Source organism: Pantherophis guttatus, chromosome 5 (genome assembly GCF_059756535.1).
Source record: "Pantherophis guttatus breed Tessera chromosome 5, ASM5975653v1, whole genome shotgun sequence".
Taxonomy (NCBI): Eukaryota; Metazoa; Chordata; class Lepidosauria; order Squamata; family Colubridae; genus Pantherophis; species Pantherophis guttatus.
Window position 1 is genome coordinate 18,743,127 of NC_142067.1, and position 14,486 is coordinate 18,757,612.

General features: G+C 38.9%; 1 protein-coding gene across 5 annotated transcripts in view; it reads left to right on the forward strand.

Annotated features, from left to right (window-relative positions):
• GRIA4 (glutamate ionotropic receptor AMPA type subunit 4) overlaps positions 1 to 14,486 on the forward strand; it is a 281,742-nt gene that overhangs the window by 107,721 nt on the left and 159,535 nt on the right. For all 5 annotated transcript variants that reach the window (XR_015734379.1, XM_087894635.1, XM_060686217.2 and 2 more), the window contains exon 3: positions 3,279 to 3,518. Coding sequence is in view for 4 of the 5 variants with exons in the window: in XM_087894635.1 (XP_087750761.1) it covers positions 3,279 to 3,518 (240 nt within the window). In the remaining variant the exon portion in view is untranslated. The remainder of the gene's footprint in view (positions 1 to 3,278; positions 3,519 to 14,486) is intronic.

Consider the following 14,486-nt stretch of genomic DNA (forward strand, 5'->3'; position numbering starts at 1 on the left):
CTTTGTTTTAGACTGATATTTCTATGTCATTTGTGCCTCAGGAATTTGTTAAGATACCTTAGAACGGGTGTCAAACTCGATTTCATTGAAAGCGGCATCAGGGTTGTGTTTGACCTTGGGGGGCCGGGGTGGGTGTGGCCAGCTTGATGTCCCTTGTGTTGGGGGAGCCTGTGGTGGCTGGAGCACTCTGCCAGTAAAAATGGAATCTGCAAGGGGCGCATGAGCTCCGTTTTTGCTGGCAGAGGACCGCGGGCCAGTCCTTTGCTGTTTCTAGGGTGACCCCGCGGGACAGATCTAAGCACCCTGCGGGACAGATGTGGCCCACGGGCGTTGAGTTGGAAACCCTTGTCTAAGAAGGTCTAGGTCTCTCCAGATAGATCACTAAAATAAAGAATTTGCCTTCGTGTGATTAGAAGACTATTAAACATTCTCCTTCCTGATCATCTGGTTTCTGATTAAATGTGGATGCAAAATATTGATAGCAGCCACATAGAGTATAGACAAGAAAAATCGTCGATTACCATATTCTGCACAATCTGGCTTTCTGAAGGTTGCCAGAAAATCTGAAAATATTTGGAAACTAACTGGCATTCTGGATGCATATTTAGAAAAATTAAATCTGTAGTGATCATTTTGGTGATTGTAATAATGGCCTTTTATGTGGTGTGGTGTGTTTTTTTCCCCCTTTAAATAAATAATTTACCAGTATCACAGGGATGGATATTATTTGCAAGCTCCCTTGAAGGAAAATATGAAATATCTTACATTAATAAATCAATGGCTGAGTAGCTGAAAGAATATTAAGTAAGATGAGATTAATTGAACAAAAGGTTTTCTTGTACTTTTGGGGTAGGGGGACTCACCAGAGAATATTTTAAAAAGGTTGCCTGTCAATTTCACTATGTTGGAAATGTTAAATAGATTAAGAGATACTTATTTTCTCCACTCTTGCCCCATTTATCATTTAACATCCATAAATGTATTAATATTGTTATGAATACCCTGTTTTCCCAATGAGCGCATGCGCTAAAATAAACCTCCCCCTGAAAATAAGCCCTCCCCAAAAATATTAAAACGCAGAGCTAGAAATCAGGTAAAATGACAAGAGGAGCCCCATCTTGCTCCACATGCCCCAAAATAATAAGACCTCCCTGAAAATAAGGCCAAGCGCTTGTTTCGGGGTTCAAAAAAATATAAGACAGGGTCTTATTTTCGGGGGAAACGCAGTACCAATATAATACCCTTAAATTATAATCCAAAAATGTAGAATTTACAAATTTATCAAAACAGATTACTCAGTGTAATGAAGGTTTGATGATGTGTATGAAAATTGGACTGAATGATTTCTAAGTGTAAATTTATCCTTGTTAGTCCTGTTTTTTATTTCACTTTTTTCCTGTTTGGTTACTGTGCTTTGGTTTTTTCCCCCCTCTTTTCGTTCTGTGCATTTGCATATAAAAGCACAATGCAAAAGATAATGGGGCTCAAATTCAAAAAAATCTCTACATGGTAGGAAAGGGTTAGAGTTTTCTGTGTGTGATGTGGTAGAAAAGGGAATGTATTTTCTTTCTTTATAACCCTGTAACTTTGGTTATGGAAAAGAAAAAGAGATGGTGGCAGAAAATATCTATTGGGGTTTTTTTTCGAGGGTGGGTAGGAGCGAGAAAGAATCTTCTAGTCATTCTCTCTTCTTCCACAAACCTTCTGGTTACTTTTATCACCCTCTTGAAATATCTGTTTGTCTTGTTTAATAATGAAATTTACCAGGTCTTCTTAGGAATGGAAAGAAGTAAAATAACTTCATCTGCTAGTGCAAAAAACAAACAAGACAAACAGGTATGTCAAGAGGGTACCCAAGAGGGTAACTCGAGGACAGGTAGTCCTCGAGTTACGACCACAATTGAGCCCAAAAATTTATGTTGCTAAGTGAAACTTTTGTTAAATGAGTTTGCCCCATTTTACGACTTTTCTTGCCACAGTTAAGTGAATTGTTGCATTTGTTATATTAGTAACATGGTTGTTAAGTGAATCTGGATTACCTATTGACTTTGCTTGTCAGAAGGTCGCAAAAGCTGATCACATGACCCCAGGACACTGCAGCCATCATAAAGATGAGTCGGTTATCAAGGGTCTGAATTTTGATCATGTAACCATAGGGGTGCTACAATGTCGTAAGGGTGAAAAACGGTAATAAGTCACTTTTTTCGGAGCCATTGTAACATTGAACTGTCAGTAAATGAACTGTTGTAAGTCGAGGACTACCTGTATGGAGTTTCAGCCATTCACCATTTTACTTTATAGGGTACCATGGATCTATCAATATTTTTAGACATACAAATAATGATGTCATTAAAACAATCTTGCAAGACCTGTTAGGTGCCAAAAGAGATAATGTGACTACAGGACTTGTGTTAGGATGGGTATTACCTGTCTTTACCTACTCATGTATTTGCTGCTTGTTTTTATTACACTTATCCAAATTCATAGACATGTGGTGCAGTAAAAACAGACTTTAAATTTCCAGAAGGTGCTAGAATTCCTTATCTTTTGAATTTGTGAAAAACTTGTTAAACATTTTTTTCCAGTTGGTGCTACTTTAATATATGAAATGTGAAGAAAAATATTAAAACACCAGTGCTGGTTTTGTTAATAATGAAATTTACCAGGTCTTCTTAGGAATGGAATGAGCATGAACTTGATAAAGAAACTGTAGATTATATTATCAGGTCTACTCAATTGTTGGATTCTTTGGAGTTCTGCTTTTCATATTCATCTATATTTCAAGTAAAGATACTTTAAAATCTTATTGTAGAACATCGGTAATTATCGGATGATTTGTAAATTGTGCTATGATGTTCAAGTTAATTGTAAAAAATAGAATTTCTTCATAAAAGCTAATTTACGGCTAATTTAATTTTACTATTAATTTGACATAAAATGCATTATAAATTTCAGCTATCATCTGAACTGTTTATCCTGAATTGAAGACTACTTTCTGTAATTATTCACAGAAAGCAAACCAAATAATTAGTTGAAGTATATAATAAGAATTTATTTTGATTGGTAATGTGTATCTTCATGAAGAAAGCTACAACTTTCCATATTACCATGTGCTCAAGGCACAGAAAGGAAGCATTTTCTATATAGTCTGGATCTAGATCTAAATCTAGATATCATCAGCAAGATAAGATCCATATCCTTTAAGTTTAGATTGGAACCGTAGATGTTGCCTATTGTTGCTATGTTGTTTTAATTATATGTTTTATGTTTCCTTTCAGTCTGCTCCCAGTACTCACGAGGAGTTTTTGCTATTTTTGGACTGTACGATAAAAGATCAGTACACACCTTGACCTCATTCTGCAGCGCCTTGCACATCTCCCTCATCACACCCAGTTTCCCCACAGAGGGTGAAAGCCAGTTTGTGCTGCAACTGAGGCCTTCCTTACAAGGAGCGTTGCTAAGTTTGCTGGGCCATTATAAATGGAATCGCTTTGTCTTCCTTTATGACACCGATAGGGGTAAGTAATGTTCCCCTTCATAACACTCACCTATGGAGAGATGTAGCCATGTGTGTAGGAGATGAGCAGGCTAAGCCCGAGTGTGGGGATCAAATATGTCATCAGTTTGGAATCACTATGCTCCCACAAGAGGCCCAAGTCCAGCTCACATGAATTCCACTGACCTTATCTAGCACCAGTTGGGTTTGACCATTAGTAGATCAGATTCTTGTGTAGCATGTAAACAACGTTTAGTGCTCTGAACTCAATTCCTGTTCTTGACTATGTGTCATAGAAAGAAGAGACCCCAAGAGAGATTTCTTCCACATTTATTAAGTTTATATGCTTCCCATCTCACTGTCCACTGTTCATCCACTAAAGCTGTTCCTCCACTAAAGAGTAACTTTTATGTTTTGCTGGATATATATGACAGTCCTGAAGCAAATTCGTTCGGGTGCTAGAATTGTGCTAGAAATCTGAATGATTTAATTTGTGTCCATTTTGCAGTGGGGGCCCCCGCACACGCCCTGCCTCCCCGTGCATGTCTGTGCGGCCCCCCGCATGCCCCCCACGCATGCGCGGCAGAGACCCAAAGACCAGCTGGCCAGCAGGAGGCGCACACACATGCGCAGCAGAGCTGAACTGGGGTGACTGCTCGCGTGCCCACAGAGGGAGCGCTCCGTGTCACCTCTAGCATGCGTGCCATAGGTTCACCATCATGGTCATAGGAGATATGTCAGAAGTATTTGAGATTCTAGTTTATTTCTGCTGCATTGCTACAAAAATGGACACATGCACATTTTCTTTCTTATTAAAATTATTTCATTTAATTTGTAATCTTTTCTTGTATGATTTATTGTATTGGTAATTTTGTGCAGCTCTTTATGAAAATAATCCTTACATTGTACTATTTTATTTGTGCCTAGTTCTGTTTGTTCTTTTTGTGTTTTTAAAATGTTCAGATAAAAAAGCTTTGGTTTCACTTGGTTCTGCTTTGCAATTTGTTTTGGGTGAGCATAATATAGTAAATAAGACAGAAAAATAAATAAACAGTGATAGTTCCGTTTAAAAAAAACCAAATTCCCCCTTTCTCTTCTAAATTCCAAAGATAAATTATAGGCTCACCATTTTGAAATATGTGACAGCATACCACAGGCAGTTTCAGAATTTTCTTCCCTGAAATATGATTTGTAAACTATTCCTCAAGAAACTATACAAAAATCTTGGAATATTATGAATACATTTTTGAGATGGAGATTGGTAAAATTTTTATGCATTCATATGAAAAAATCCAGAATGGTTGCTCTGCTAGCCTATAGCATGAACGAAATGAAAAGTCTTGCTAATTTACTGGTTAACCACTTGATATCACAATCTTTCTTGCCAAGGATCAAAATGACAAACATATTTGATGAAATAACCTTTAGCTGACATAAATGTGTGCATCCTAGCATCCACTTTTCCTCTTTACTCATTTTCCTAAACCTCTTTCAAAAAACAGCTCAAATTAATCCCTCAATCCTCTGCAGCAGATATTAGTAGTAATAAGTACTAGTCATGGTGTTAAAGAGCTGAGGTAGTATTTCTTGGGTATAATATTGAAGATAGCTTGAAACAGCTGCTTTGCAATGATGTGCCTCTCTCTAACTAGCTACTTAACTATAACTTCATGAAGCAATTTTTATAGTAGGCTTACATGCTTTTTACTCTCTTTACCCTTAGACCTGGGATATCAAACTGGCGGCCCGCAGGCCAAATGCATCACACGCAGGGCACGCCCATCCACAAAGGCAAAAACAGCCATGATATGTCACATGATGTCACATGATCGAGTTTGACACCTGTGCCTTAGACTATAAAGCACCCGCAAATCACTACTCAAACATCACTTTCTCAGTTGTAAACTAAATGTGTTTTTCAGCTAAATATCATTTAAACCGAAACAGTCAGAAAACCAAGTTTTCTTCTTGGTTTTCAAACTGAAATTTGAGTGTATAAGAATATAAATATATTTAACAAATTCCTGGTAGTCCTCATGTTAAACCATAATGCTTTTACAAGCCTCTGACGATTAGGCAACTCTTCGGCGGAAGAGGTTGTAGAAAAAATGCTTTTAAAAGCCTCTGATGATCCCAGCTGAGCCGCGGGATCATCAGAGGCTTTTTTTTTTTACTTTTAAAAGCATTTTTTCGGCTGAAGAGGTTGTAGAAAAAATGCTTTTAAAATTTAAAAAAAAAACCAGCATCTGATGATTGTGCAGCTCAGCTGGGCATGGGGGGGGGGGGGGCAAGGATTTTTGCTACCAGTTCTCCGAACCACCCGCCACCATCGCTACCGCATGGGTGATCCGGTCCAAACTGGGAGCATTTTACCCCTGAGACAGGGTCTTATTTTCGGGAAAACACGGTAGTTGTAACTGATGATGATTTTGCAACCTATTTTTGTGTGATTGTTAAGTGAGTTATGGGCCGATTTTGCTGAAAACTGAAAATAAATGTAAAATTTTTGGAATATCGTTGTTAAACATGGTCATGTGACCACAGAATGGTGCAGACAGCCATAAATGCAGGCCAGTTGCTGAGTGCCCAAAGTATGGTGATGTGATTGCATGGGGGCGACCATCAGAACTTTGAATCTAGGTCATAAGTACCCCCTGGTAGGTCCTTTGTAACTTCAAATGGTTGCAACCGATTGTAAATCAAGGATAACCTGTATATTGTTATTATTACCAATTTTCTCGGTACTAGAACATTGCAATGTTTTTCAGCTTCCTAGACTATAACTAGCTCTAGAATTCTTGAAGATCTCTATCCGCATTGCATTCAGCAATTAGTTTTCGATCTACTTAATTGCCTGTTACTTGCTGAGACTCTGTCACCACTGATAAGCATGCCATATTTACAGCATTTAGAAACAAAGATATGCAATTCAGTCATATTAGCTGATTTTAAAGTTACATGTGAATTTTACATGTAACTGATCCTACTAAATTTATTTTGGATGTTAAGATCAGAAATATAGCAAAGCTAAAGTATTTTTTCCTTTATTTGTATTCAATGTATTTAAGCCCTGGTGGCGCAGTGGTTGGATGGCTGTATTGCAGGCTAACTCTGCCCGCAGTCTGGAGTTCGATCCTGACAGGGCTCAAGGTTGATTCAGCCTTCCATCCTTCCGAGGTCAATAAAATGAGGGCAATATACTGACATTTGTAAACCGCTCAGAGAGTGTGTAAAGCACTATGGGGAAGTCTAAGTGCTATTGCTACTGCTGTTTTATGATTTTGAAGTTAAAATAGGATTATTGCTGTTACAGATATGTTTCCTGACTGATCAGCAGGGTTTGCAGCTGATAAGATTTGATTTTAGGGAAAAGTTTCCATCTCCTGCTCTGCACATTGCACCAAATTATACATGAAGTAAACAGAAGCAATTCAGAACTGCACTGCTGTCTGTGGTTTTTAATGCGAGTATGATACCGATCTGCATGAAGCAGGTAATGGGTATTCAACACTGCTTCATGGAAATTGCATATCAGTATTTACTGATATGCATTCAGCATTTTGTTCATATAAAACAGCAGCTTTCACACATCTTACTGGTGTGTGCTTTTCATTATAAATTTAAGCTCAATAAGAAAGTGTTGTGGAATACACAACAAACATTGCTGCCAGACCAGTATCTCAGATAGACCTCCCTAGTGATGCTGGAGTAGAGCAAGGCTCACAGTATACTAGAATGTCTATGGAGATTCTCAATCATCCAGGTCATCGTTGACCCAAAGGTGCTTTTTCCAAAAGGCAACTGGACTTTCTTGTTCTTCTTTTTGTTTTTCCTTTGAAAATGGTTCTCTCCTTATCAAAAACTGAAGAAGCTTCTTGAATGAAAAGCAAAATGTTTTCAAAGGAAAAAAGAAAGAAAGAAAGAAAGAAAGAAAGAAAGAAAGAAAGAAAGAAAGAAAGAAAGAAAGAAAGAAAGAAAGACTAGTTGACTTTTTGGAAAAAGCGCCTTTAGGACTGCACAGTAGGATATCTCTCAAAGCAACCCATTTCCGGGAAGTTACTTCAGCGCTATCTGATTGGCATCACTTAAGGCAGCATTAGTTAAATGAGGGTATTCAAGGCCACTCCTAAACCTCAGGTCAGTCACATTGGTTGACAGACAGTTGATAAATGAGGATCCTGCATTTCAGGCATCCAAGGAAGCTTTGAAAAGCGTGAAAGGAGGAAGCCAGCTACACATCCACACTCGTATGCTTTAGAATTTTATTTCTCTGTGGACATCTGAGTCCGGCAGCTGCTGTACTTAGCCTTTTATGCAGCCACAGGTGTTGGCTTCAGTGCTGGAACCCACAGTCATGGGAGACAAAGACAAGCACAGTAGTAGCTGCCAGGGACTGGCAATTATGCCAAGCAAACATTGAATGTAAAACAAATGCATGTGCCAATTGGGCTCCAAACTGAGTTTCTAGTTCAGGGGGAAAAAAATTAACTTGTCTTTTGAGAAGCATTCTCTGTACACTATAGACAAATGCCCAAAGCTGTTATAAGGTACAAGGCACGCATTTTGTTGGAACAACAACTGCAACAAAAGTGGATTAGAAAAAGAAGGCATAGGCTTTCAAAGACAAAAGCTGATTAGCTTTCCTGAAATGATCTCACAATCCTTTATGCACAGGGGGTCAAATTAATCTACAATTAATCTCCACATATTTCACCAGAGTTGAGGAAAGCCAAAATCCTACGAGGGCAAAAAGTCAATAAGGATACATTTCTTCAGAGATCATGTCCTCAAAAGCCTGTCACTTTTTGGGCTCTCCCTTCTCTCTGTATTTCAGATCCCAAAAGCTACAGTATACCAGAGGATTTCACTTTCTTCTTGACAGCTTGCTTTCACGACATATTAGCCTCCTACTTAAAATCTTGATAAGATATCGAGTGGCAGGGGTAGTGGGCTGAAGTCACCTTCTCTAAGCTAAACCGTGTGGGTTTGGGGATCTGGCTTTTTGAAGCAGAAAGAAAAAAGCTGGTGATATACGTTGTGATGTTTGTATATGAGAAACACAAAATGAATGTCTGCCTTTTTAACTCATCTGCAGTATTAAAACACAAGTACAGTAGAATTGCTGTGAGAGGCTAGTAGGCCCTATGAGGTAAATCTTCAGACTGTTTTGTATTTTGGGTTGTGATTTGGGCAGGGGGGATTAATTGGTGCTTTGTAGATGACAAAGTCTAGGTCTATTACAAAGGATTCCAATAGGAATCAATTCAGAGAATTTGTGTGTGTGGGATGAAAGAAAACCTAATTCCGAAAAACTCTGCTTATGTTAGAGTAGAATAATATTGGAGCATACACAGATAGAAGGTGGTTGTTTTTGTTTTAATATATTGCGTTGATGAAATTGTGAACCTGCTAAATCATAAATAAGTGAAAAAAGTGTACAAATTATAGGAGTTTCCTACATTCTCAGTGATGCTATAGTATGGATTCTCTTTACAATTTGTCCTGTGGAAAGTCCTTCCAAAAAAGTTGTGATTTTAATCCTTTTCATTCAGAATCTTTTCATAAATTAGATTTTGGAGAAAAATAAGATTATCACGATGGAAGTATTTATATCTGTGAAAGTACTACATGAATGTATAATAATTCTGCAAAGCACTGGTTCTGGAACGTAGGAATTGGTCAGGAGCCAAATATAACATATTACCATAAATATTTAACTACTGCTGCACAGGATCTTTGATTGAGTAACCTAAGCAAATGGAGGTTCCCACTCTGAGGAATTCTTCTAAATTGAAAGCAAGTAGATAAAAGAGAGAAAGGAAGGAGATAATAAATTGAGGAATGAAATCAAGCCAACAGACTTCTATTTTTGTTTTTTAAAGTAAATTTAAATATTTTTTCAATACTTACAGCAGGCAACGTTTTAAAATCCAAAGACTGCACTTGACTTTTTGGGAGATAATGAGAGTCACCATGATGGACTACAGGTAGTCCTCAACTTACAAATATAAACTAAAATTTCTGTTTCTAAGCAAGGCAATTGTTAGGTGAGCCACACAACATTTTTGGCCATAGTGGTTAAGCAAATCATTGCAATTGTTAAATGAGTCCAGCCTCCCCTTTTGACTTTGCTAGTTGGTAACCAGCTGGGAAGATTGCAAATGGCAATCACATGACCCCAGGACAACAGTTGTAAATACATTCCAGTGGCAAAAGACCAAATTTTGATGATCGTGGGGATGCCACAAATTATAAATGCGAGGACTGGTTATAAGTCACTTTTTTTTACTGCCGTTGTAACTTTGAATAGTTGCTAAATGAATGCTGTACTTCAAAGACTACTTTAGCGATGAATTTAGATGAAGCACATTGGTGGAGCCAAAATTTGCTTCCTATCTTCTGAATTTTGGTATGAATTTGTGCATTTACTTTTTTAACCATTGTAGCTAAGCCTATATAACACGTTTCTTCATGTGGTTCATGTCAAATCAGCTCCCTTTTGTCCTAAAGCAGGGGTGTTAAACTGGTGGCCCACAGGCCAGATGCATCATGTGCAGGCCACGGCCACCCCAGCTCTGCAAATATGAAAAATGTCTTGAAATGTCCTATGACGGAAATGTGACACGTGAGTTTGACATCTGTGCCCTAAAGAAAAACTTCCATGTAACATCTCGTTCATCCGCGTCTCTATTGGTTGTTAATTTGTATGGGGGGAAAAGTCTGAATATCAAATCATGGACCAGAAACAATTTGTTTTCTGCTTTTCTGGAGGAATATGGAGATGGCCTAGAACAGTGATGGCTAACCTTTTTGCCGTCGCGTGCCAAAACCGGGGGAAGCATGGGGGGTTGCGGGTGCGTGTGCCCACATCCATAATTCAATGCACCCCGCCCTCCCGTGCATGCGCATGTGACCCCCCCCATTTCCCCCTGCTTTTGGCACGCGATGGCACGGTGGACCCGGCAGGCCCATTTTTCCCCCTCCCCAGGCTCCAGAGGGTTTCTAGGAGCCTGGGGAGGGCAAAAGCAGCCTTCCCCATCCCCCCCAGAGGCCTTCCGGAGGCCGGAAACAGCATGCGCGCTGGAGCTGAGCTAGGGCAATACTTGCGTGCCCACCAAAATGGCTCCGCGTGCCACCTGTGGCACCCGTGCCATAGGTTCGCCATCACTGGCCTAGAAGAATCCTCAGCAACCATTATGTAAAAACCAGCTTAATCCTGGAAGGTAGCAGGGAGTAAGAAAGAACCAAGATTTCCCTAGTTTGATTGTCTTTAGGATGAGAAGAAGGAGAGAGAATCTCTGTCAGGCTTTCAAGATTCTGTTATTATACCCTTTAATAAAGTTCTAGGAGTTGTGGTGGAGTCTGTTTCCTGACATGGTCTACCTTGCAGGGCTGACAGCTTTACCCAATCAGTAGTGCAAAGTGAAACTACATTCAATGAACAAAAGATTATTCTTCAATCATAAATGCATAAATAGAATAAGCAGCCTGGGAAAATACATCAGTTTTGATCAGCAATAAATATACTCTCTGCCAGGGTATTTCTTCAGAGTGGGATAGATAAACGTCATCTGAGATTTCCTGTAAGAGAAGTAAATTACTAGAGATGAGATCACCTTAGATAAAAGTGAAATTCAGGTTAGGAAAAATGCTGTGATGCAATTTGCAAATTGCATCTGTAGTTCTCTGCAGCTGAATATGTGCATAAATGGGAAATGGCCCGCAACATTCAGAGCAAAATCAATTGACTTCAAAAGAGAAAATATTTAAAAGGGAGGGAGCTGAAAGAAGATACAAGATGCTGAAGCATTTGCAAATGTGCTTGATGTTATTCATGAGGGTTGTTTGTGATGGTTTTAGGTTGCCTTTTGTTTTGTGGACGTAGAAATGGAGTCTGCCTCAGCAGGCACCTTTCATCACTTTGCAGACTCTTGTAATGCTTTAGATGCTTTTTCTGGATGTGCAGTATCTGTGAGTTTTTAAACCTAATATTACCCATTGTTGTCATACCATTGAATCACCAAGCCTACGCAAATATGCAGAGAAAATAGAAGCAATCATGAATGCCCCAAGGTTACAAGATACGTTGCAACTACACTCCTTTTTAGGATTTGTTAATAATTATATAAGATGCATGCCAAATTTAGCTACTATGAGACATTCCTTAAACATGTCACTACAGTAGGAACTACAGTGTGAACAAAATTATGACTTCAAACACTCAAATATTAAAACCCACACTTACCTCCTGTGAAATTGGCTTGTGAAGCATCGCAATATGGCATCGGCATCATGCACCATGAAAGCTGGTAGTGAATTCTCAATACTTTTTTTTTTATTATTATCATGCTCACTTAAAGCTACATAGAACAAATACTGAGCTTAATTTGGAGAGTTAAATATTTCAACCAGTATCTGTACAGAAGAGAGTTTATTCTCATCACTGATCATCAGACATTATTTGAAACAAGTCTTCAAGATATAATAAAGCATTTACAGATTTGTAAATATAATCCTGGTGGGGAATGGTATAAGTATATTGTATTATCACTAATGTTTGATTAAGCATGCCTATGGTCTTGTATTAACTTTATTGTGTTGACCTACCATTATGCATTGGAACTCTTCAGATTCACTGAGTTGATTTAGTGAAGAAGAAAAACCTACTTCTCATTTGATTATCTTTTGTTTGGTCAGTGGAAAAGGTACAACAAAAAACTGACAAAAATGTGGGGCAGAGTTAGTTTCATTGTGTAAATTAAATCCAAACCAATTCTCATATCCACCATCTAATTATATCACCACATACTCTGCTCACATTCCTGGAACTTAAGTTAGCTTGATCTTAAAGTGAGGATAAAATAATTTTTATTTTCTCATGGACCAAAAATGGTCCACAGACCACCAGTTGGTGACCGCTGCATTAGTTAATTATCCTCACTGTTAGGAAAAATTATTTGCATTTTTTATGTTGAACTAAATCAGGGGTCCTCAGACCCCTGGGCCGGATACGTGCAATGAACGTTTATGTTGCTGCAGAGAGTCTCCCCTTTCGGTGTCTTTTTGTGTGGGTTGGAGGGGGGCAAAATTTTTGACTTGGAGTCTGCTTCAGTCTCCTGGCGTGGGGCTTTGGGCAAGGGCTGGAGGGAAGCGCCGTTGGTGGCGAAGAGCTGGAAGGCCTTGTTCCAGTGGGACTACCTCATGGCCTGGAACTGGCTGACCATCTCAGCCCGCTGAGCCTCCAGGTGCCAGTACCCTGCCTTGCACTCCCATAGGTCTTCCCTCTGCTTGGAAAGCCTATGCTCCTAGCTCTCAGTGAGCCTCCTTCTCGGTCAGATCCAATTTGAACTGAGCCAGGTGTTTTGCCAATTCTTTCTCGTGGTGGCTGCTTAGCTCCAACAACTGCTTCCTGTTGGGGCCCTAAGGAGCCCGGGTGGGGAGATGAGGATTGGCTGGCAGGGGAGGGGCGAGTAGAGGCCGGCGTGGTGCCCCTTGATGTGAGTGACATTGAGTTGGCCACACCCATCCAATCACATGATCACCTAGCCACGCCCACCCGGTCATTAGGTAGATCATATTAGTGGTCCGCAGGATTTAAAATTATGAATTTAGTGGTCCCTGAGGTCTGAAAGGTTGATGACCCCTGAACTAGTGGAACAGCTTCCCAGCAGAAGTTCTAGGTGCTTCATCACTGGAGTTGTTAAGAAGAGACTGATCACTTGTCTAAAATGGCATAGGGTCTCCTGCTTGAGCAGGGGGTTGGACTAGAAGACCTCCAAGGTCTCTTCCAGCTGTATTCTGATTGATATTCTTCTTCCTAGGACTGAGACAGAGTGACTGGCCCAAGTTCGCCCATCTGGCTGGGTGCCTTAAGGCTGATCTCCCAGTTTCTACCCTGATGCCTTGACCATTACTGTACTATCAATGTAGAGTTTCAGATTCTGGCCATTTGTGTGGAGATACTAGAGTAGATTTTTATTTAAAAATGTAAATGAAAGTGCCTGTTTTCAGGATGCAGGAGAAGAGAAAAGAGCAGGTCTGGAGCAAATAATAAAAGACAGAAAGTTATGCTGTATGTCTGCTTGGCAAATTAAAAATTGACAAATCACCTCATTCCACTAGAATTCATCTGATAGTCAAATGTAATATTGCAGCATTATTAATAACAATGCATTTTAGAAAAGTAGGGTTAAACCAATATAATATTTTGTGGTGGAAAAGAGAATCCAGGAAATTACAGGCTAGATAATTTAATCTTTGTTCCATGTAAAATTGTAGAAAGTGGCATTAAAAAGTAGGTTATCAGCCAAGCTTTTTGAAGAAGCAAGCTATTTGTTCATTCATTCATTCATCATTCAATATTGCAGCCCTTCTTAAACACACAAGTCTAGTTCCCAATAATAATAACAATAATAACAATAATAATAACAATAATAATAATAATAATAATAATAATAATAATAATAATAATAATAGTAAAACCAAAAATAATAGAAACAATAGCAGAATTAATAAGTTTGTCTTATTCAAGGTGAGCCCTGACTCAGAAACATTTTAGAATTTGAATAGTATCAATAAATATATAGGATATGGTGATTTGATAGGGACTGAATATTTGGATTTTTTAAAAAATGTACTGTATATCGCAGCAGGCTTCTCTATCAATTTAGCACTGCTGAGAACAGGTTGTTTTAAGATTATGTAGCTCATGAAAGAGGCAACAGTGGGTAGGAATGCAATTCTCGCAATGGGCAAGTGTATGCAGTGAGCTCCTGACAGAATTTTTCCTGGGATTTTTCCTGTACTTTTTAACTTGTTTCTAAAAAATAGCTGGAATTACGTTTGAGCAATAAGATTGTCAGCTTTACAATGATCCCAATTGTTAAAAGCAAAAAAAAAAAAAAAGAATGGTAAGTATGCTCATAATGATCTGTACACATTGAGTAAATGTGTTCCAATGGTAGTAAGAAAGAAGTGGTGAACATCGGAG